Here is a 21100-nt window from a genome sequence, read left to right as displayed (position 1 = left end):
CTATGATTAGGTTGGGCCAGAGGTGGGATCCAGCAGGTTCTCACAGGTTCCCGAGAGTAGGTTACTAATTATTTGTGTGTGCCGAGAGGGGGTTACTAATTGGTGATTTTGCCATGTGATTTTTGCCTTAGTTACGCCCCTCCTCTCAGCAGTAGCGTGCAGAACTTGAAGTAGTCTAGCAGGAGGTGCACCGGCGTGCGTGGCAGTCTGCGCACATTCATTTCCCACCCAAGGACCGGCGCAGTGGCTGCATCCTTGCCACAGCCCCGCCCGTGGAATGCCCGGCCACGCCCCCGTCGTGCCCCGTCCAGCCCCATTGGCGCTACGCCACAATTTGAATCCCACCACCATGGGAACCTGTTACTAAAATTTTTGGATCCCACCACTGGGTTGGGCCCTTATAGAAAACCTCTGAAGTTGAGCAGAACAACATCCAATCCCACTCACTTCTCTTGGCCCAGCGTTGACACCAAATTTGGGCCAACTCCCACATCAAGCCAAATCTGTGGTTCCCCCACAACGGAGCATGCAGCAAGAACAGTTGCTAATCTTGCATCTTTGATGAGGATCACGATACTAGGGTTAACCTTGCACATCCACGCATTTGGGGGTTTTCATTTAAAAATAATAATCATTAAGTGCTGTCAAGTCGCAACTGACTTACAGAGACCTACAGAGCATCTATGGAGCCAAAATCTCTGGTTGCCCCACTGTGGAGCATGCAGAGACCCATCGTCCATCTTGGCTCTTTGGTGAGAACTATGTTTATGATACTAAGACTGACCTCACTCACCAATGCATTGGGGTGGGGGGGGGCTGGGTTCCATTTAAGGATAATCATAATTAAGTGCCACTAAGTCACAACTGGCTATGATGAGCCAAAAACTGGCTATGATGAGCCAAAAACCTCACCATGGAGGCTGCAGACATAACTAGCCTGCTGGATCAGACCAGAGTCCATCTAGTCCAGCTCTCTGCTACTCGCAGTGGCCCACCAGGTGCCCTTGGGAGCTCACATGCAGGATGTGAAAGCAATGGCCTTCTGCGGCTGCTGCTCCCGAGCACCTGGTCTGTGAAGGCATTTGGCAATCTCAGATCAAAGAGGATCAAGATTGGTAGCCATAGATCGACTTCTCCTCCATAAATCTGCCCAAGCCCTTTTTAAAGCTATCCAGGTTATATGTTGCCAAACTTGGTTCTTCGATGCAAATTATATCTACGATACCATGGTTAACTTCACTCCTCAATGCATGTTTGGGGTTCCATTTAAAAAGCAATGCGTGCAGCAAACTTGTGATTTGGGGCTTTTTCATGTCCATTCAGGCACGCACTTCGGGCCTGACACTTTAAGTCTTCCACTTTCAGTCTTTATGTCCACGGTTTTTACCGCACAGGCTTCGTTCGTTTGTTCGTTTGTTCGTTCGTTCGTTCGTTCGTTCATCCCTATATATACCACTGCAAACACAAAAACGGAGAGCCCTGCAGTTCCACCACCTTTTCAAAGCCAGGTCGAGCACTGGAAAGCCTTCTCTCTGGTGTGCAGCTTTTGGTGGGTCACTAGGATGTCCCTCCTGCCAAAGCTTTTCTTGCAAACCAGGCACTGGAAGGGCTTCTCTCCGGTGTGGGCTCGCTCGTGAATGACCAGGCATGTCCGCTGGCTGAAGCTCTTCCCGCATTCAGAGCACTTGTACGGTTTCTCGCCCGTGTGTGTCCGCCGGTGGGTCACCAGGAACTGCTTCCTGCTGAAGCTCCGCCCACAGTCCGGGCAGATGTACGGCTTCTCCCCTGTGTGGGTCCGCTCGTGTTTAATGAGGTCCGACTTCGAAATGAAGCCTTTCCCGCAATGGGAACATATGTAGGGCTTCTCCCCTGTGTGGATCCGCTCGTGCTTAATGATGTACGATTTGCGGCTGAAGCTCTTCCCGCAGTACGAGCACGAATAGGGTCTCTCTCCTGTGTGGGATCTCTGGTGCTCGATGAGCTCAGACCGCCATACAAAGCCTTTCCCGCATTCGGGGCATTTTTTCAACCGCTCGTCTTGGATTCTTGGCTGGACCGTTACCCCTTTGGCTTGCTGGTAACCTTGCGGGGCACAAACAGTTTTTTCTTCCTCCGAACAGTTTCCCTGCTGGGTCTTGGAGGCTTCCCCCGAATGAAGATTATGGGAACTGTTCTTCCCTGCTCTTCCCAACAACGTCCCTTGGAGTCCAAATTCTCCTGGATTTTCTGGCTCCTCCCCGTATGCTCTTTCCTCACCTGCCCAAAAGGAGAGAATTAAAAAATGAATCACATGCACACATGGAGCTGGCTTAGATCCCTGCACCCTGCCTGTTGTCCTGTTTATTTCCTTTGTCCTGTTCTTTCCCTTCCTCTCCCCTGGTTTAGTCATGATTTGCGCCCAGATTACATGACAACGTTGGACGTATTTTAATTTTTGTATCTTGCAAGCTGCCCTGAGTCTGCAAAGGAAAGGGTAGCCTAAGAATAATAATAAAAACAAATAAATAAATCTTCAGTCTATCTTGATCAACATGTTCTGCCCTGACTGAAGTGGTTCCCAAGAAACGGGAGGGGGAAGGAGGTATTTGCATCGTGATTCAGGACTGCACAACCACGGCACGACCGAGCCATCTCCTAAGAGGCTTGCTGCAATGCGGCCAGCAAGCCAACATCAACGCTACCCCTTCCCCCATGAAAGTGTGCTATGCAGCATTCATTGAAAATGCTGGGTGGAAGAATTGGGACTAATAAAAGGAAACACTTCTTCACACAACGTGTGATTGGTGTTTGGAATATGCTGCCACAGGAGGTGGTGATGGCCACTAACCTGGATAGCTTTAAAAAGGGCTTGGACAGATTTATGGAGGAGAAGTCAATCTATGGCTACCAATCTTGATCTGAGATTGCAAATGCCTTAGCAGACCAGGTGCTCAGGAGCAGCAGCAGCAGCAGAAGGCCATTGCTTTCACATCCTGCACGTGAGCTCCCAAAGGCACCTGGTGGGCCACTGCGAGTAGCCGAGTGCTGGACTAGATGGACTCTGGTCTGATTCAGCAGGCTAGTTCTAAAGGGATGCACCACTGATTTTGCCGGCATAAGTTTGTGACAGCAATTGAGGGCATTACCAGGTTGAAAGGGCTCAGGTAGCTGACTAAAGGTGGCCCTGCCCCGAGAAAGCCCCCTTCGACAACAACTCCTGCACTGGTGCCTGGATATTGCGCAGCTGCCAACCACTAGTGTAAGTGCCTCTGTGCCAATGTAAATCCCTTTTATGCTGGGGCAAGTGGCATTCATGCCGGGACCAAGGTTGTGCCACCTGTGAAGCAGTTTCCCTCTTTGGATTGTGCTGCTGGACAGATGTGGTCTAGATATTCAGCTGAATGAGACAGTAAACAAGGAGAAAGAATGTTGCCGTGGTAACATGGACAGCACTGCTTTGGGCTGGAAACAGGGAAAAGTAGCATCCGCCTCAAAGGGTGATGATACACCAATAAATTAAGGTGACCTCACCTCCTTCGCCATTGGGTTGGCTGCTGAAGCAAGAACCCTGGTGAATGGAGAGGCAACACCGGCTACACCTTGTTCTTGGCCCAACCAAGTCTTGGAAATACAAACCACATTGGATCATAGCTATGATCCCATCCTGGATCACACCTATTTCCGGTCGGGCATTCAGCTGTGGAATGTTTCCACCTAGAGACAAGTTGACCTGATACCCAGATTCTCCCAGGATGAGAATCGGCTCAGGAGAGAAGAGTCATTCACTGACTTGGATCTTTTGTCCTTAGCGGGCGTGGCCTGTTTCCACTGTTATATATATTCTCATGCTTGAGAATTCAGACCCTATTCCTTGACTTCCCACAAAAACTCCCCCTATTCACCCCGAATCATCAACAGATCAACTGCAATTAAATCAAAAAATCTACATCCACGGAGGAAAAAAAAAAACTCAGGCCAGTCTCAGAAATTAGACCATGAGAGATTCCAGTTGGCCAGCTTTAAAAAAACAAAAGTAGGGAGCCAGCACCAAAAAGGCCCTTCCTCTTGCAGTTTTCCATCACGCTATCATCCATGAGGGCATATGGAAGAGGATCTGTCTTGAAGAGCTTGCTCGGCAAGAGTATCATTTTGCCCAGAGATCCCAGTCCTAATCCTTTTAGGAACCACTGTAAAAATGTGAAACCCCTCCTCCTCCCACTATGAAGTGATGAAGCTCTTTTTACCCCCTCAGAATTCTGTCACCTTAACGGTTTGGGGCCCTCACAATCGCAGGACCCCCTCTGCCAATACACGCCCCAGAGGTCATTACCCTCAGCCGGGTACAACTTATCTGGCTGTCCTCCAGGAGAGCCTTCTCAGCTCTGGTCCCAGCCTGATGGAACCTCCTTTCAAGTAAGACCCAGTCCCTATGGGACCTGCTGCAATTATGCAGGGCCCGTAAGACTGAATTGTTCTGCCAGGCCTATGGATGAGGACAGTGATAAATGTCATCTAACTGGCCACCCTCCCCTCCTCCTCCTCCCCTTTCTACCCTTCCTTTTTGCCATCCCTGAAGCTACCTGCTCCTTTCCCTTTTTATTAGAGTTTCAGTTATTCCCTTTCCCACCCTTTCCCCTCTGAGGGGCTCTCACTTTGATATGTTTTAAGGTGCCTATCGAATATTATTCTGTAAGGTTTTAACGTGCGAAATATGTTATTTTAATTTTAACTTTATGATGTACTACCCTGAGCTTGGCCGGGTCAGGAAACAGCGGGTTAAAAATTGAAAAAAAATGATTAAATAAACACATAGTCCATCCCGTAGACAAGTTCAGTGTTATAACTCTGAGTGAATCTCCCCAGCATTTGAAATACCTAGCCTGCACTCTATCCTTTAAAAAACTCAGAACAGAGGCCAAATCCAAACTTCTGGGGGACAGTCCACAAGTATCAGGCATTGGCCCTCTCACATGCCATGGGCAAGTTTGTTGCCTCAGCAAATTGAGCAAACAGGCCTTACCTAGAGATGCCGTGTCTCCGTCATCTTCCTGCTTGATCTCCCCCAAAATCACCTTCTGCCAGGTGTCGGATGGCACCTCCTCCGTCTCAGGGAAATCATCCGCTTCCTCTTTGAATGGCCCCAGCACCTGAAAAAGGGCAGACGTTTGGGTCCTCATCAAAGGGAGAGCACAAGGATGAGGCTAAAAATTACATGGATGAGTGGGCAAGATTCTGCCCCACCCATTTGCATTTGTGTCAAGAAGTCCAGTTGGGACTGCAGAGTAGACCAGGAGAAGCAACCATTACCCCACATTGTTTTTTTCCCCACAAGCAAAGAAAATGAAGATCACTGGTTTATTGGGGTTGACTCTAACCTTCTCCCAGACACAGTAGATTTCTGCATGTGGGAAGTTTCAGGTGGGCAGCTATGCTGGTCTACAGTAGAAGAGCAAGATTTGAGATCGGTAGCCTTTAAAGACAAACAAGATTTCTGAGAGTCAGAGCTCCCTTTCTCAGATAGGGTTCCCTCCCACAAGCAAAGAAAAAGATAGCTGGTATATCAGGATTTGCTCCAACCTTTTCCCTGGCAGATTAGATTTCTGCATGCGGGGAGTTTCAGGTAGGTAGCCATGCTGACCTGCAGTAAAAAAATACCAGTAATATTTGAGTGCAGTAGTTTTTAAAGACCAAGATTTCCAGGGCATATGCTTTTGAGTGTCTAAGCTCCCTACCTGAAGAAGGGAGCTTTTGACGTTCGAAAGTGTATACTCTGAAAATTCTGTTGGCCTCCAAAGTGCTACTAGACATGATTCCAGCTCTTCCACTGGAGGCCAACATGGCTACCCTCAGAAAAGATCTCCAGGGTAAAAGCTTTCTGGAAACAGAACTCCCTTCACAAGGTGTCTGGTATGGAGCTGGCATGGAGAAAGCAGCCATTATATCACACTGGTTAACCCCCCTAAGGAAAGAGAATTAAGAAAACTAGCCTTTGCTCCTACTTTCTTTCTTTCTTTCTTTCTTTCTTTCTTTCTTTCTTTCTTTCTTTCTTTCTTTCTTTCTTTCTTTCTTTCTTTCTTTCATTCATTCCACTTGTAAGCCGCCTCATCCCCGAAGGGCTCGAGGCGGCTCACAACACGGCTGTTCTTCGAGACAGCAATCACACAACATAAAACGTAAATCTATTAACCAATTAAAATTTGAGCAGCAGTTACTACACCACAAATATAGATTAAACAACAAAAGTTGTTTAACAGTCAATTAAAATCGGCGCCCAATCTAAAGGCCAGAAAAGGAGGGAGCGAGAGGGCCTGTGATGGTATCAAAGAATCAGGCCCAACTGAGATGGAAAAAGATGAACACAGGCAGCCTCAGTTGCAATTGCAGTTTCAGTGGGGGGCAGTAGAACCGCGGCCAGCCCCTCTGCCCTGCTAGATTTCTGCATGCAGGGAAGTCTTCCTTTCTTCAGGTATCATACAACCTCCTTTCTAAAGCAGCACAGTTCTGGAACGAATACCACCTTTCATTCTGCTGATGTAATAAACTGGGCCCACCATGATGGCAAGTTCAGAAACGGCACCATCAAATGGTCTCACCTGTCCACCCAGCCTCTCCTCCTCCTCCTCCTGCCGCCTCAGCACAAACTCTTCTACCAGGGCGACTGCCTGGGAACAGTTCTCAGGGTCGATGTCTCGGAGCCAGCCCTGGATCTCCGGCGGCAGGATGGCCAAGAACTGCTCCAGGACCACCAGTTCAAGCATCTGCTCCTTGGTGTGTCTCTCGGGCTTCAGCCATAGGTGGCAGAGTTCCCAGAGCTGGTTGCAAACCTCTCGAGGTCCCTCGGCCTCTTGGTAGCAGAACTGGCGGAAGTGCTGGCGTTGCGCCTCCGAGCTGGTGGCCTCTTCGTCCAGGATCTCCTCCTTCACTTTCACACACTCGACTCTGTCCTCGTGGTCCGTCGGTTGTGTTTCTCTGCAACGGTTTGGCAGAGGACGGGCCATCCTCTCTGCCCGGGGGGGCTGGGCCAGATTGCTAGAATCTCAACAGAGAAAAGAAAAATCTTAGGATTGGACTTCTGGTGGAATGGCGTTTCTCTCTGGTTGAAAAAGAGGAGTTTGGATTTATACCCCATCTTTCTCTCCGGTAATGAGGCTCAAGGTGGCTGACAAACTCCTTTCCCTTCCTCTCCCCATAACAGACACCTTGTGAGCTATGTGAAGCTGAGAGAGTTCTGAGAGAACTGTGACTAGCCCAAGGTCACCCTGCAGCAATGTAGGAATGCGGAAACACATCTGGTTCACCAGATAAGGCTCCGCCACTCAGGTGGAGGAGTGGGGAATCAAACCCGGTTCTCCAGATTAGAATCCACCTGCTCTTAACCAATACACCACACTGGTTGAGCCTCTGAGTGTTCCCGAACCATACATTGCTGACAGGCAATTTTACCAGCTATACAGCAACATCTGTATCTGAGACAGAATATAGACAATACTGGCCTTGATGGACCAATGGTCGGATTCAGCATAAAGCAGCTTCATGTGTGTTTCTCCAGGAAGTGGCTACTCAAAATAACGGGCTCCTCAGTTACTTAATTAGCAATGGCAGGGATTGAACCAGGGACTTTCTGCATATAAGGTGAACGCTCCATCACCAAGCCATAGTCTTTCCCTGGGGTGATGGAAACTGCTGTCAAGTTGCAGCCGACTTATAGCGATCCCTCATGGGGTTTTCATAGCACAAGATGTTCAGAGGTGGTTTGCCATTGCCTGTGTATCCATCCTGCACTTTCTTGGTGGTCTCCCATCCAGCTACCAACCAGCTTCTGAGATGTGACAAGATAGGGTCAGCCTGGGCCTTTCCCTGTATTCAAGTGGAAGCTGGTACGCTCCTTGCTCAGTAAACTGGTAGTGCCTATCCAGGATCTCAAGCAGACACAAATCTTCCACAGCTCCTGAGATCCTTTTAGCTGGTCATGAAGGGAAGCTGAATCTGGGACCTTCTACATGCAACACAGGCATTCTATCATTCAGCCATCGCCCCATCCTCTCTCTAGGAAGAAAAATTAACTTATAAAACTGTCTTATATTGACTGAGACCACCAGTCCCTCTAGCTCAGTCTTGTCTGCTCTTACTGTTGGTGCCTCTCCAGGGTCACGAGCATGGAAAGTGCTCCCCAATCACTGAGATCCTCAGCAGGAGATTTTGAAGGCTGGGACTTTTCGCCTGCAAAGCAGATGTTCTGCCACTGAACACGGAAGAAGCTGCATTCTACTGAGTTTGTCTACTCTGGCTGGCAGACGCTCTCCAGGGTCCCAGGCAGAAAGACCTAATATCCTTTAAGTGGAGATGCCAGGAACTGAACTTAAAATTTTCAGAATGTAACGCAGGCTCTCCACCACTGGTGTCCTGTTATAACTTTGAATGTAGAGAGTTGTTTTAACCACTGAGATTCTGTGCTTTGGATGAGGAAAATGTACCTCCCCTCCATTTTAATCTAAACCATCACATCCCCATTCAGAAAAGCTCCGCTTCAGAAGCTCCTTCCTGCTATTCTTAGAAAACTGGGTGCAGGATCCGAGACCAAAGATGCCTTTCCACCTCCCCCTTTGCACAACAGGCAGAAATCCAAATGCATTCTCCTCCAACCCAGGAAAGAGCTTCACCGGTTGCATTGCAACCTGCCTCAAGGTTCTTCAAGCCACTATCTTCCCCCTTCTCCGCCCTTTAAACTCACCGGGCTCCTTCCCAAGATTTCCCCCGAAAAAGACCCTTCTAGCCTCTGATTCTGCGCGTGGGAAAATTCAAAGGCCACTTTCCCACGGGAACCGGAAGTGGCTTTCCCCTTACCCTTTCGCTCCCCAGCGTTCACCTTTCCCGTGATAGCGGTTTCCCGGTTTTATCTAGGAATCGGTGCGAACTCGCTCTCCTTAACCCTTTAGTACGCGCAGTCGGAGGTTCATTCCACCCAGCAGAATCCACCGGAGTCTCCCAACAGCCCGGAGTGGACAGAAGGGGAGAAGAAGAGAGAAGTTGGTTTGGCAACGGGGAATGTGTTTGGCCGGGGCAGCACAGGGCGAAACGGCACGTGGCTTGCACCAAAGACGGTTTTGCCATCTAACACGTGCACAAAGCCCAGGGTCAGTTCCCAACCTCTCCAGTTAGAAAGAGTTGAGGAAGCTGCATAAAACGCATTTCCCTGCCTGAGATCCTGGACAGTTGCTTCTATCCAGTCAGAGTACAGACCATACTTAGCTGGAAGGGCATGGCTTGAAACAATTCTGGGATGGGTAAAAGTGAAGCCTGGAGAGCTGAGAATTGTGGAAAGGAGGGATCTCGGTAGGTAGGATATCATGCCATGGACATTACCCTAAGTAGTCAGTCCCCACATTGGCTGGAGACAGAGAGTGAGAGAGGGTAACTGGGATCAATAATCCATGCATACCAGGATAGTCCTGGGTGAAAACTCTCAGGGGTCTTCCTTTCCCTTGGGAAAGAGACTGAGAATAAAGTTGCTAAGAGGAACGCCACAGTACAATGCTGCCACATTAGGAATACTGTGGACAGTTCTGGGTTCCACTACTCAAAAAGGATGTTGAAGGGCTGCAAAAAATGCAGAAAGGGAACCACACTAGATTCAAATCTGGTAAAATCTTAGAGACCAACGATATTTTCAATTGGTTTCACACGTCAAGGTTCTTTTCACTGCACTCATACAGGGCTGGAGTACCTGACATTTGAGGCAACTCTAAAATATCTTAGGCAACAAAACGTAAGACAGCTTTATTTATATAATTTCTACCGTACCCTTCTCCCCAGTGGAGACTAAAAGTGGCTCACATTGTTTTCTCCTCCTCCATCTGACCCTCAACAACAGCAGATCTGTTGATGGGGGACCAACAACATGCCGAGGAACAGAATTTAATAGAGCCAACTTGAACATTTTTAAGGCTCAGTCTTACATGCAGCCTGCTTCTGCTTCAGAACAGATTTCTCCTTTAAGCTATTTCCACGTTTCATTTCAGTGGTGTTTTGAATTCCTTGACATTGCCCAAATGAACTTTTAGTCAATTTCTTGTTGGAGAATAAAGTCCCCAACATTACATATCAATTGGTAACGTTCCTTCACACTGCTACAGGATTACATTGACCAAGGGTTTCTTGTTATTAGATCTTTCAATTGTTGCTGCTTGTTTTATTCTGTATAATGTTAGCATGTCTCCTTAAGATGAAATGATTGTATAATCTTAAAGATACACACTCAAACACACATATATGTGTGTGGTGTGTGTATATAGAGAGGTTTTTTTAATACTGGTCAAAGACCAAATAAACACATATGATTATAATTTCTTGACATCCCACGATTCACGATTTCATTCCGTTTTCTCTGGACACAGTGTGAAACAGACTTCCCCCTGTGATACACCTCTGAAGATGCCAGCCACAGATGCAGGCGAAACGTTAGGAACAAGATCCACCAGACCACGGCCACACAGCCCGGAAAACCCACCAGAACTAATCCCACGATTTCTTCGAAATCCATACAATCTTTCTGGATTTTAAGCAACAAGCTAAAGTAAAAACATTATGTGCATAGCTCCCGAGAGAAAATCTAGCGCTGGGGTACTCAAATTCTGTGACCATTTTATTCACATCTACAGAGCTATGTCTTGATCTGTATGGACCAGGCTAGCCCAGACTCATCAGATCTCAGAAGCTACGCACAGTTGGCTCTTGTTTGTACTTGGATGGGAAAGTGCCAAGAAAGTCCTGCTATACAGAGGCAGGAAATGGCAAAACACATCTTGTTTGTCTCTCAACTTGCAAATCCAGCAGGGTCACAATAAACCTGCTGCAACTTGATGGAACTTTCCACTACTATGCAGATTGATCTCCTGCTCCTTAATTTAGATGGCTGTTCTAAACATTTACTTCCTGGTAAGTAAATGCTAAATTGAGCTAAATGTGAATGTGTTTACCACTGAGTTTGTTTTTGCTTGCCATGTGGAAGGGTGAGAGGACTTTCTAAGGCACTGAATCCCCGTTGCCCTCTGTAATTCTGTCCTATTGTCTCACCGCTATTTTTCTGTTAGCATCTAATACCTCTTTGTATTTTGGCTCTCTCAATTGTCTCTCAAGTATAATGAGGAGTAGAAACTTGTGTAGCAAAGAGAAAGAAACTCAAAATTCTCAACACTTGATATAAAAGAGAATAGTGTCCAAATGTCCAATTCTGAATGCTGTGTTAAAGGAGACTGTGGGCATCTGGAGTGGTTTCAGATGACAATAATGAGGATACTTATAGAAAACAAGGAACATGGAGTGTTTAACCTGGCAAAGACTGAAGGGGGGGGATTGGTGTGCTGTTCAAATACCTAAAACAGTGTTTCCCAACCTTTTCGAGGTCAGGGTACCCTTGACCTCACTCTTCATATCTCATGGTACCCCTGCTGCCACCCTCCACCTTCCCCTCCCATTGCCCCTGCTTGCCACACACCCCACCTTCCCCTCCCAGAGTGAAGGGAAGCACTGGGGGGTGTGTGGCTGCTGACCTTGTGGCAGGCCCTGCCCCATGGGCCAGCTCCATGTCCTTGCTGGCGCCGGTGGTAGACACCACAAAAATGAGGGGGGGCGGTAGTGTTGCCGTGGTACCCCTGGGACATGCTCACAGCACCCCAGGGTACCACGGTACCCTGGTTGAGAATGGCTGACCTAAAAGGCTGCCCTGTGGACAAGGTCAAAGATGTATTCTCTGCTGTTCCTGAGAGCAAGACTGGATCAAATGGGCTTCCAGTCACAGGAAAATCTTAGTTTGAAAGAGCCTGTGGCTGAATTTTGGTCAGTGGAAGCGAGCTGCTTGAAAGAAATCCTGAATTTGGTAGTGGAAAGGGCTGCTAAGTGCAGCTTCAACCCCACAGGATTTTTAAGGGAAAAGGTGGCTTGCCTTGTTCAGAGGTGGTTTGCCGTTGTTGCCTGCTCCTGTGTAGCAAGCTGGACTTCCTTTGTGGCCTCCCAACCAGGTACTAACCAGGCCTGACCCTCCTTTGCTTCTGAGATATGACGAGATAAGAAGCCTGGGCCATCCAGGGCAGCTCAACCTGAATGTAGGGATCTGTACTTAGAGCCCACTGAATCTGTACAGATTCTCCAAGGCTGCCTTTTATAACCCATGAAGCAGAGGTCCATGAAAACAAATTGTTTTAATACCTGTGTAATATGCCTGTGTGCAAGAAACAAATGGTCTTTGCTTCTCTGGAAGACCCAGTATTACATGTTTTATGTTTACATGATCACAAAATATTCAGAGTCTTCTTTGCTCTGGGGCATCGTGCACAAGGAGTCCCAGCGCCTGAGGGCAAAACCAGATATTCCGCAGGCAGCTGGGATCTTCAAGCTTATAAAAAGTGGTGAACTGTGGGGAGATTAATTCTCCCCTCTGCTCTCCTCTCTTCACTGCCCTTCAGAAATGCCAAATGCTTAAGAAGAGCAGCTTTACAGAAAGGAAGAGTTAAAGACTTTCCAAATCATAGCCTTTCCTCTGGATTCAGATTTTCAGCAGAGAATCGGGAATCCCAGATCTGGGCCTTCCACTAACTGTCTTAGCACGAAATAAAGCTTTTTGGCTTGGAGGGAAGAAGAAGAAGAAGAGTTGGATTTATATCCCCCCCCCCTTTCTCTCCTGTAAGGAGATCCAAAGGGGCTCACAAACTCCTTTCCCTTCCCCCCTCACAACAAACACCCTGTGAGGTAGGTGGGGTTGAGAGAGCTCAGAAGAACTGTGACTAGCCCAAGGTCACCCAGCTGGCGTGTGTTGGGAGTATACAGGCTAATCTGAATTCCCCAGATAAGCCTCCACAGCTCAAGCTGCAGAGCGGGGAATCAAACCCGGTTCCTCCAGATTAGAGTACACCTGCTCTTAACCACTACACCACTGCTGCTCCTGGGAGACCCAGTTTTGAGGATCCAGGACACAGATGAACATCTGAAAGGTGGCGGAGGTGGGCGGGGGGGGGGATTCATTTGAAAGACCTCTGCCCAGAGTGAGTCCTCTCATGCCTCACACAGCTAGAGTTCTGGCTGAAGCTTTGCCCACAGAAGGAGCATTTGTACGGCTTTTCCCCTGTGTGGGTGCGTTCATGTTTCATGCAACTTGAGCTCTGGCTGAAGCTTTTACCGCAGAATGAACACTGGTAGGGCTTCTCACCCGTGTGGGTTCTCTTATGCATAATGAGGATTGACAGGCTGCTGAAGCACTTCTCACAATCTGGGCACCGATAGGGCTTCTCGCCTGTGTGGGTCCTCTCGTGGTCGGCCAGATGTGCTTGTCGCCCAAAGCTTTTCCCGCAGTCCAGGCACTGATAGAGTTTCTCTCCCATGTGGGTGCACGCATGTGTGTTGAAGCCAGATCGGTCCCCAAAACACCTCTCACATTCCAAACATTTGTACGGCCTCTCCCCTGTGTGGGTTCGCTTATGTCGGATGAGAGCTGAAGCCATGCTGAAGCATTTCCCACACTCGGGGCATCGGTACGGTTTCTCTCCTGTGTGGATCCTCTTGTGGCTGATAAGGATTGCCCGGGTTCCAAACGACTTCTCACAGTCGCTGCATTTATATGGTTTTTCTGTTAGGGACACTCTCTTATCCTTGATTAGCAATGAGTCACGAGGGAAACGGTGGCCGGTGTCTGGGGGTTTTAATGGGTTCTCAGCACTGCGAGTTCTCTTGTGTGCAACGAGGACAGCGTGGTCATTGAAGCTTTTTCCACAAGCCGAGCATATGTATGGCTTCTCTCCCGCATGAGAAACAAGAATATTGCCACGGCCAACGCTTTTTGTACAGGCTAAATGTTCATGCGTGGTCTCCTGCGTACAACTTTGCTGATGCTCAGAGAACACAGGCCAGCAGTGAAAGACTTCTTCACACTTCTGGTACATCTTTTCTGGCTCACCCACGAAGATTCGGGGTTGGCTCATCTCTTCATCGAGTCCCCAGTGGCACCTCTGAGAATCAATCAATCCTTCCTCGTGCTTTTGTGGGAAGTTCTCAGAGGAATCTCCCGACTTGAAGCAATTATTCAACTCAGTCTTGTCTGAAAGCATCCAGGATGAGTCGGCTTCCACAGAATTTCCTCCCTGGTTGACCTTTTCCCCACACATCTCCTCATCACCACCTGCTGGCGGAAGGAGAAAATTCTCATGTAAGTAATCCCATGGGTTAGGAAGAAAAAGCAAAGTCAAACCAGGCCTAATCAGGGAAAACTTAACAAAAAATGGATATAAGAAGGGCATGAAAATGTAACCTTGTCTATCACCTTGTTTCTAGCACTGGGTGTCAAAACATTTCTAGAAAGACTATAAAGAGGTCAGCTACTCCCTCTTACTTTTCCCCAGCAACAGGAATGCACATGTACATTGCATCTGCATATGGGCGTTCTACCTAGCTATGCTGGCTAATAGGCACTGCAAGAGGAGAGTTTTATGGATACCATGGATCGCTTTAAAAAAAGCGGGTTCTAGATAAAATCCAGCCTGAACTGTCCTTAGAAGCTAAAATGACTAAACTGATGCTATTGAATTTGGGTCACATAATCAGAAGTTAAGAGTCATTGGAAAAGACAATAGTGCTAGGAAAAGTTGAAGGCAGCAGGAAAACAGGGAGACCCAACATGAGATGGATTGAGATGGCCCTCAAGTTTGCAAGACAGGCTATTAACAATGGGATATTCTGCAGGATGTTGATTCACAAGGTTGTCATAAGTCGGAGGCAACTTGGTGGCACAGAAAAGCCTACTTCTGACTCTTGACGGTGTGCAGTTAACACCTGAGCAGACCATCAGGTGTTTAGGAGTGATCCTGGATGTCTCCTTGTCCACGGAGGCCCAGGCCACAAATGTAGCCCATATGGCATTTTGCTATGTGCGCTAGGTGAGACCACCGGCACCCTATCTGTCTTGACCCGAGTTAGCCACAGTGATTCATGCAGTGGTCGCCCCCGAGCTAGGCTACTTCAACTTCATTTTAATCGTCCCACCCTGGCTGGACTTTTAAAGTATCATTATATTGTATATGTTTTTATTGATATACTAGAACCGTGGTGGCGAACCTTTGGCACTCCAGATGTTAAGGACTACAATTCCCATCAGCCCCTGCCAGCATGGCCAATTGGCCATGTTGGCAGGGGCTGATGGGAATTGTAGTCCATAACTTCTGGAGTGCCAAAGGTTTGCCACCACTGTACTAGAAGTTGTCTGAGCCAGCTTTGACAGGGAGATTGGGTTATAAATCTAATAAACCAGCAAGCTTGCTCTATCCAGGGCTGTCCCTGAGGCCACTCCGGAAGTTCCAGCTGGTGCAGAGTGTAGTAGCTCAGATCCTTACCAGTGCAACTGCATGGCTGCAGATTCAGCACTGAATCGGGTTCAAGGTTTTGGGGCTGACCTTCAAAGCCCAAATAGGCTGGGACCTTTGTATCTGCAGGACCACCTCTCCCTATATGTTCTCCAAAGAGTGCTGTTCTAGATAATGACAACTTGCTGGTGCTTCCTGGCCCAAAAGCTGTCCATCTGTCCCCTATCACAACCAGAGCCTTCTTGGCTCTGGCCCCAGCGAGTTGAAACGCTCTGTCAAGTGAGGCCCGGGCCCTGAGAGACTCAGTTCAATTTCTCAGTGCCTGTAAGACAGAGATGTTCTTCCAGGCTGATGGTTGAGGCCTCTCCAGTTCTAGTTGGCCTCTCCTCTCTTCCTCCTTTTTCTTCCCTCAATATCTATGTGAATATGGTTTTAGGATTTTTAGCTTTTAAATGTTATCTCTTATTGGTCTTAATTGGCACTGGATATAGTTAAGAGTATTTTAATATTGGCCTATTGCTGTTTGTTTGCAATCGTATGCCATATGCCTGAGCCCCTGTGGGGAAGGGTGGCTTAGGAATCAAATAAATAAACAAACCTTTTCCAAATGGGTCTCCTCTTGCTGGAAGTCTGCAATGGTATCGCCTGCCCTACTACCTCCAGAGTACACATGGGTACATTATGAGCCTTACCCAGCACGGTGGGGTCGCTGTCATTCTCCTGCTTGATCTCTCGAAACAGTGGCCGTTTCCTGGAGTCCCAACGAGTCCCTTCTGCCTTGGGGAAATTGCTCACCACCTTCTGGAGCAGCCCGGGCACCTGAAACAAATGTTTAGGGTAGGACAAAAGGAATGTGGAAAACAAGATTAGAACTAGATGCAAACACGGGGTTCAGCAGCCCATGGAACTCTGGCAAGAAGAAATATTGGATGTGCTTGATCCTTTCCCCCTCTCCCCAGTTCTGGTTGTCCTCATCTTCCAAAGGGATGGGAGGGGCTATCGCTCATGGCAGAACATATGCTTGGCATGCAGAAAGTCCCAGGTTCGATCCCTGGCATCTACTGCACAGAGGATTATCAGCTGCCCTTTCCCCTCCTTGGAAGAACTCTATAATTCCCCAAGCCTAAAGAAAGCCCAAAATATTCTGAGAGACCCGTCTCATCCAGCACACTCTCTTTTTGAACTGTTACCATCCGGCAGACGATACAGGTCTATCAAAACTAGGACAAAGAGGCTTAGAGACAGCTTCTACTCTAGAGCTGTGGCTATGCTGAACTCCGCGGCTTCGTGTTGATGTGTTTGGGGCTGTGTAGGGATGGGTGGAGGAAGGGGAAAGTGAGGATGGGGTATGAGTCTGGAATTGTGTGCATCGAGGAATGCTGCTGTAAATTTCGTTGTGCGTGCACAATGACAATAAATGCTTATGCTTATGCTTACTGTTAAAAAAATCTGTCAGTAGGATGATGGGAAAGCTCTCTTCCTGGGACCCTGGAGTGCCACTGCCAGTCTGAGTAATCAGGACTGAGTGATGGACCGAGGGCTTGATTCATTATGATCAGCGTCTTGTGTGTTCATGTGAAATGGCACAGTTGAGTAAAATGCAAAAAAAAAAGGGCAACCGTAGGTGGTGGAGAAGAAGAGTTTGGATTTATACCCCACCTTGAGGAGACTCAAGGTGGCTTACAAACTCCTTTCCCTCCCTCTCCCCACAACAGACACCTTGCACGGTAGGTGGGGCTGAGAGAATTCCAAAGAACTGTGACTAGCCCAAGGTCAACCTGCAGGAATGTAGGAGTGTGGAAACACACCAGATAAGCCTCTGCCACTCAGGTGGAGGAGTGGGGAATCAAACCTGGTTCTCCAGATTAGAATCCACCTGACCTAACCACTACATGACGCTGGCTCCTGTGAGGAAAGGCTAAAAGAGCTCACAGCTTTTCAGTTTAGAATAAAAGCAGTGAAGGAAAAGATGCAGCAGAAGTTGAGACACATGGAAAGAGAGATAGTATGGCGCCCCTGAGTATGGCGCCCCTGTTCGATTCCATCAAGATTATCCTCCTATGGAGGAGTCCGACTGCTCCCTAGGGGAGGGTTTTAAAGGGAAGGATTCTCCGGGTGCCTTTATTATGATATCACCGCTGTTTTAATGAAATTTAGCATGTTTTAATGTTGGAGTTTTTATGGGCTGCTGTTGTTTTATTTGTATGGTTTGCCCCTAACTTGTTTGTATTAATTTTGATGTACACCGCCCGGAGCCCCTCGGGGATAGGGCAGTATAAAAATATAAATAAATGAATGAATGAATGAATGAATGAATGAATAAATAAATAAATAATAAGACCGGCCCTTTTTCCCCACTGTAATCAGCATAATAATGAAACCTGTAGACAGTTTCAGAATCTGTCGCTATTCCAACAAAGTTAACAGTTCAGAAATATGTCGCTGGGTGACCTTGGGCTAGTCACAGTTTCCTCCAAACTCTCTCAGCCTCACAAGGTGTCTGTTGTGGGAGAGGAAGGGAAGAAGTTCGTAAGCTGCTTTCTGACTCCTTAAAGGTTCAGAAAAGCAGGGTATAAATCCAAACTTTTCTCTTCTTCTATGGTTAGAAGTCTGTAACAGGCAGGTAGAAAATAAGGAAATATCACCCTCTCCTCCTGTGCAAGGAAATCCCCCCATGGATCCCAGACTTTGCGCGTCTATCCAAGTTCCAGACTGAGCATCCCACAAGACTCAGTAGCACTTTCGAGACCAACAAGATTTTTGAGGTATAAGTGTTCAAGAGTGAAAGCCGTCTCATTCTAATGGAGATCCCCGAGTCCTTATATCCCTGTCAGAAAGTGGGAGGGCGGTTTCATCACCTTGATTCGAGCAAGGAAGAAAGGTTTTGGGACAGAAAATTAGCATTTGTAGTGAGATAAGACTCCTATGTCCCTATTAAGCCCATGTGCGTGCGTGCATGTACAATGTTCTAAACTTGTGAATGAACGTCAGTCCAGCAAAAGTTTCTAGTTTGCTTGTCAGAGAAGTCTGATGGGATGCTCAGTCTGCACACAAAGGCTGGGACCCATGGGAGAATTTCCATGGACAGGACAAGAGGGTGATATTTGCTGATTTTCTACCTGCCTGTTACAGACTTTTAACTCTCCCTCGCTGCAGTTTGGGGAGCTCACTTGTTTCCCAGGAGCAGCATTTCAGGGGGTATTTTGGGCCGCAGCAAGAGGGGTAGGTAAGGAAACTGAACTCCAGGCTTAGAAGTCCCTTCCGTCAACAGATCCTTTGATGGACCCAAGCCAAATCTACTTCCTGTAAAACCCAAAATTCCTTCAAATGGGGATGCAGCTGCGCCTCATAGACCCCTCCCCTTCCTGTACAGATCGTGGCAAAATCTGCCCCCTCTCTCATACCACTAGCCACCCGACGCTCTCACCTCTTGCTTCTGGATGAGCAGGAAACCCTCCACAAGGGCCACTGCCTGAGAACAGGTGTCCGGGGAATGTGCCTTCACCCAGTTCTGCATTTCCAGGGGCAGGATGGCCAGGAACTGCTCCCGGATCAGCTGCTCCAGGATCTGCTCCTTGGTGCACCTCTCAGGCTTCAACCATCCATGGCAAAGATCTCGGAGTGCCCCATACATTTCTCGTGGCTCCCTAGCCTCCTGGTAGCGGAGCTGCCGGAATCTTTGGCGTTCTGCATCCCAAGCGGCCGCATCATCTCCGAGGATCACTGCCTCATACTCTTCTCCAGCCAAGAACTCGTCCTTAATTTTTTTGCAGGCTACCTTGTCTTCAGCCAGCAAGGTTTCTTCAGGCTGCTGACTCTCTTTGAGGGAACTGAACAAGAGCTGGGGGACCTCATCTCCAATAAGTTGTTGACCAACGCCAAGAGAGGACTGAGAACAGTGTGAGTGTCCACAGTGTCCCTCTTCTGATCCGGGGATCTCTACTACCTTCAAGAACCTCCGCAGCATTCCTTCGCCTGGTTCCTCTTTTACTTGTTCCAGGGCAACACCCTCCCTAAATTCCTTGACGCTACCAACTTGGGCAACAAGACAGGTTTTTGCTGATGGGTCCATCTCTGACCCCTTCACACCTTTCTCCTGTGCTCAATCCAAACCAATGCTAAATGTAGATCCATCTCTATGCCTCCTCACATTTTCTCTTCTCTATCCACAGGCTGAACTGATGCTATGGTGAGATACCCAAAGTCGGAACTGCCTTTATCATGATACAACCACAGCCAAGAGGCTTCCTCATAAGGCCGACTTCTTCCTGAGTGGGAGACCAGGGTCAGGAACAGGGTCAAAGGGTAAGAGGTGGCTGAAGCATCTGATAAGAAAGAAATGTGCGAAGTGCGTAACTTTGGTAGTATTACAGCGATCTCTACAGCTGGCACATTAAAAAATCTTTTTCAGTTCGACTATGCACATTTATTCCCACTCAGTGAATACAAGTATAGTGGAACCTCGGTTTTCATTGGTAATCCGTCTGAAAAGAATCGATGAAAACGAAACTGATGAAAACAGAGGCAAACTTTTCCATAGGAATCAATGTAAATCCAATTAATCTCTTCTAAGCACTCCAAAAAAATACCCAAAACACATTTTTGGTGAATAAACATAGTGTTTAATGCTGAAAACAGTAACAAACAATAACACTAGGACCAGCTTCAGAGCCAGTGGACCAATGTCGCACCAGAAAGCTGTCCAAAGAGGTCTGTTTCTGACGCCTCTTTAAGATTTGTCTGAAATGGGGTAAGACATTGTCATTAAACAAGTTGCAGACACGGCCTGCACCAGCTTTGTCCGGGTGATTTTCTCCACAAACCCTGCACCTTACTGCAAATCGATGAAAACCAAGGCAAATCGGTGAAAACGGAGACAAATTTTCACTGAAAAAACCGATGAAAACCAAAACTGATGAAAACCGAGGTTCCACTGTACCAGAACAAACTTAAAAGTATAAAAACCAATATTTACAAAAGAAGCTACTCACACAATGTCCCCCACCACTGTTATGCTAAAAATAATGAGAAACATAGCTGTATATTTACTACCAGATAAATACATCAGGGAAATAATTACAATGAAATATCTATCAAGACTTTGGAAAGACGTGCATGAGATGTTAAGAGCCTGCTATATTTGGTCCATCTAGACAAGCACCCTGTTGCCAAAAGGGGCCGACCAGATGTGCCCGAACAGCATACTAGTAGGGCACGAAGGTAACAGCCCTCCATACTGGGGTGGGAGGGGATGAGTCTTCACAATCTAGTATTCAAAGGTATACTGCCTTTGAACAGGGAGGCTCAATTGTCCTAATTAATATCTGTGAGAGAGGTACAGCAGCAGATGTGAATTTGTTGCCAATGTAAAGTGAAAACTGTTTGCCCCACTTCTCTCTCACACACCCCCTCCCCACCTTTCCAAGCTACCTGATCTGTCCCACACTTCTTTCCCTTCTTCCCCAAACTCACCTACAGAACTTACCCAGCCTTGCTATCGCGTGTGGGAAATTTAAAGGCAACTTTCCCACCATAGAAGGGGCAGGAAGTTGCTCTTTGCTTTTTCCCCCCAGGGCAGCCGCTCTAGGCAGCTACGAGGAACTTGCTCAGGTTAACCCTTGTAAGCCAACGTCTATGGCTGTTAAAGCAAAGAAGGAGGGCAAGAGGGGAGGCTAGCACTCCCTGGGGACATGCAAATCAATTTATTTGATACACTTTCTAGGCTGGGCAGATTGATGGCGAATAGCCAGATCACACACACACCTGTCCTTTGTTGA

At 47.6% G+C, this 21100-nt stretch overlaps 1 protein-coding gene across 4 annotated transcripts; it reads right to left on the bottom strand.

Annotated features, from left to right (window-relative positions):
* Nucleotides 1–1081: 1081 nt before the first annotated feature.
* On the bottom strand, nucleotides 1082–20886 carry LOC125428546 (zinc finger and SCAN domain-containing protein 2-like). 4 transcript variants are annotated; one of them, XM_048488840.1, is made up of 7 exons: nucleotides 20809–20886; nucleotides 18751–19807; nucleotides 16016–16142; nucleotides 13181–14149; nucleotides 6573–7015; nucleotides 5000–5126; nucleotides 1082–2256 (listed from the first exon to the last, which is right to left on the bottom strand). In XM_048488840.1, exons 2-7 carry the CDS (start codon nucleotides 19393–19395, stop codon nucleotides 1499–1501), a joined length of 3069 nt encoding a protein of 1022 aa, XP_048344797.1. In that variant the 5' UTR covers nucleotides 19396–19807; nucleotides 20809–20886; the 3' UTR covers nucleotides 1082–1498. The 4 variants fall into 4 exon arrangements, with proteins under 4 accessions (XP_048344797.1, XP_048344796.1, XP_048344799.1 ...); XM_048488839.1 differs by having other exon boundaries at nucleotides 18751–19648; XM_048488842.1 differs by having other exon boundaries at nucleotides 13181–14146; nucleotides 18751–19648.
* Between the last annotated feature and the right edge of the window lie 214 nt (nucleotides 20887–21100).

This window comes from Sphaerodactylus townsendi, linkage group LG03, assembly GCF_021028975.2.
Source record: "Sphaerodactylus townsendi isolate TG3544 linkage group LG03, MPM_Stown_v2.3, whole genome shotgun sequence".
Taxonomy (NCBI): Eukaryota; Metazoa; Chordata; class Lepidosauria; order Squamata; family Sphaerodactylidae; genus Sphaerodactylus; species Sphaerodactylus townsendi.
Note: the sequence above shows the minus strand (reverse complement) of the source record. Positions and strands in the feature narration are given on the sequence as shown.

Coding starts and splice junctions, on each gene's coding strand:
- LOC125428546 (XM_048488840.1), bottom strand. CDS start 19,395: ATGGACCCATCAGCAAAAACCTGTCTTGTTGCCCAAGTTGGTAGCGTC. Junction 7,016..13,180: donor GCATAAGAGAACCCACACGG/GTGAGAAGCCCT, acceptor TTCTCTGTTGAG/ATTCTAGCAATCTGGCCCAG. Junction 2,257..4,999: donor CGGAGACACGGCATCTCTAG/GTAAGGCCTGTT, acceptor CCTTTTGGGCAG/GTGAGGAAAGAGCATACGGG.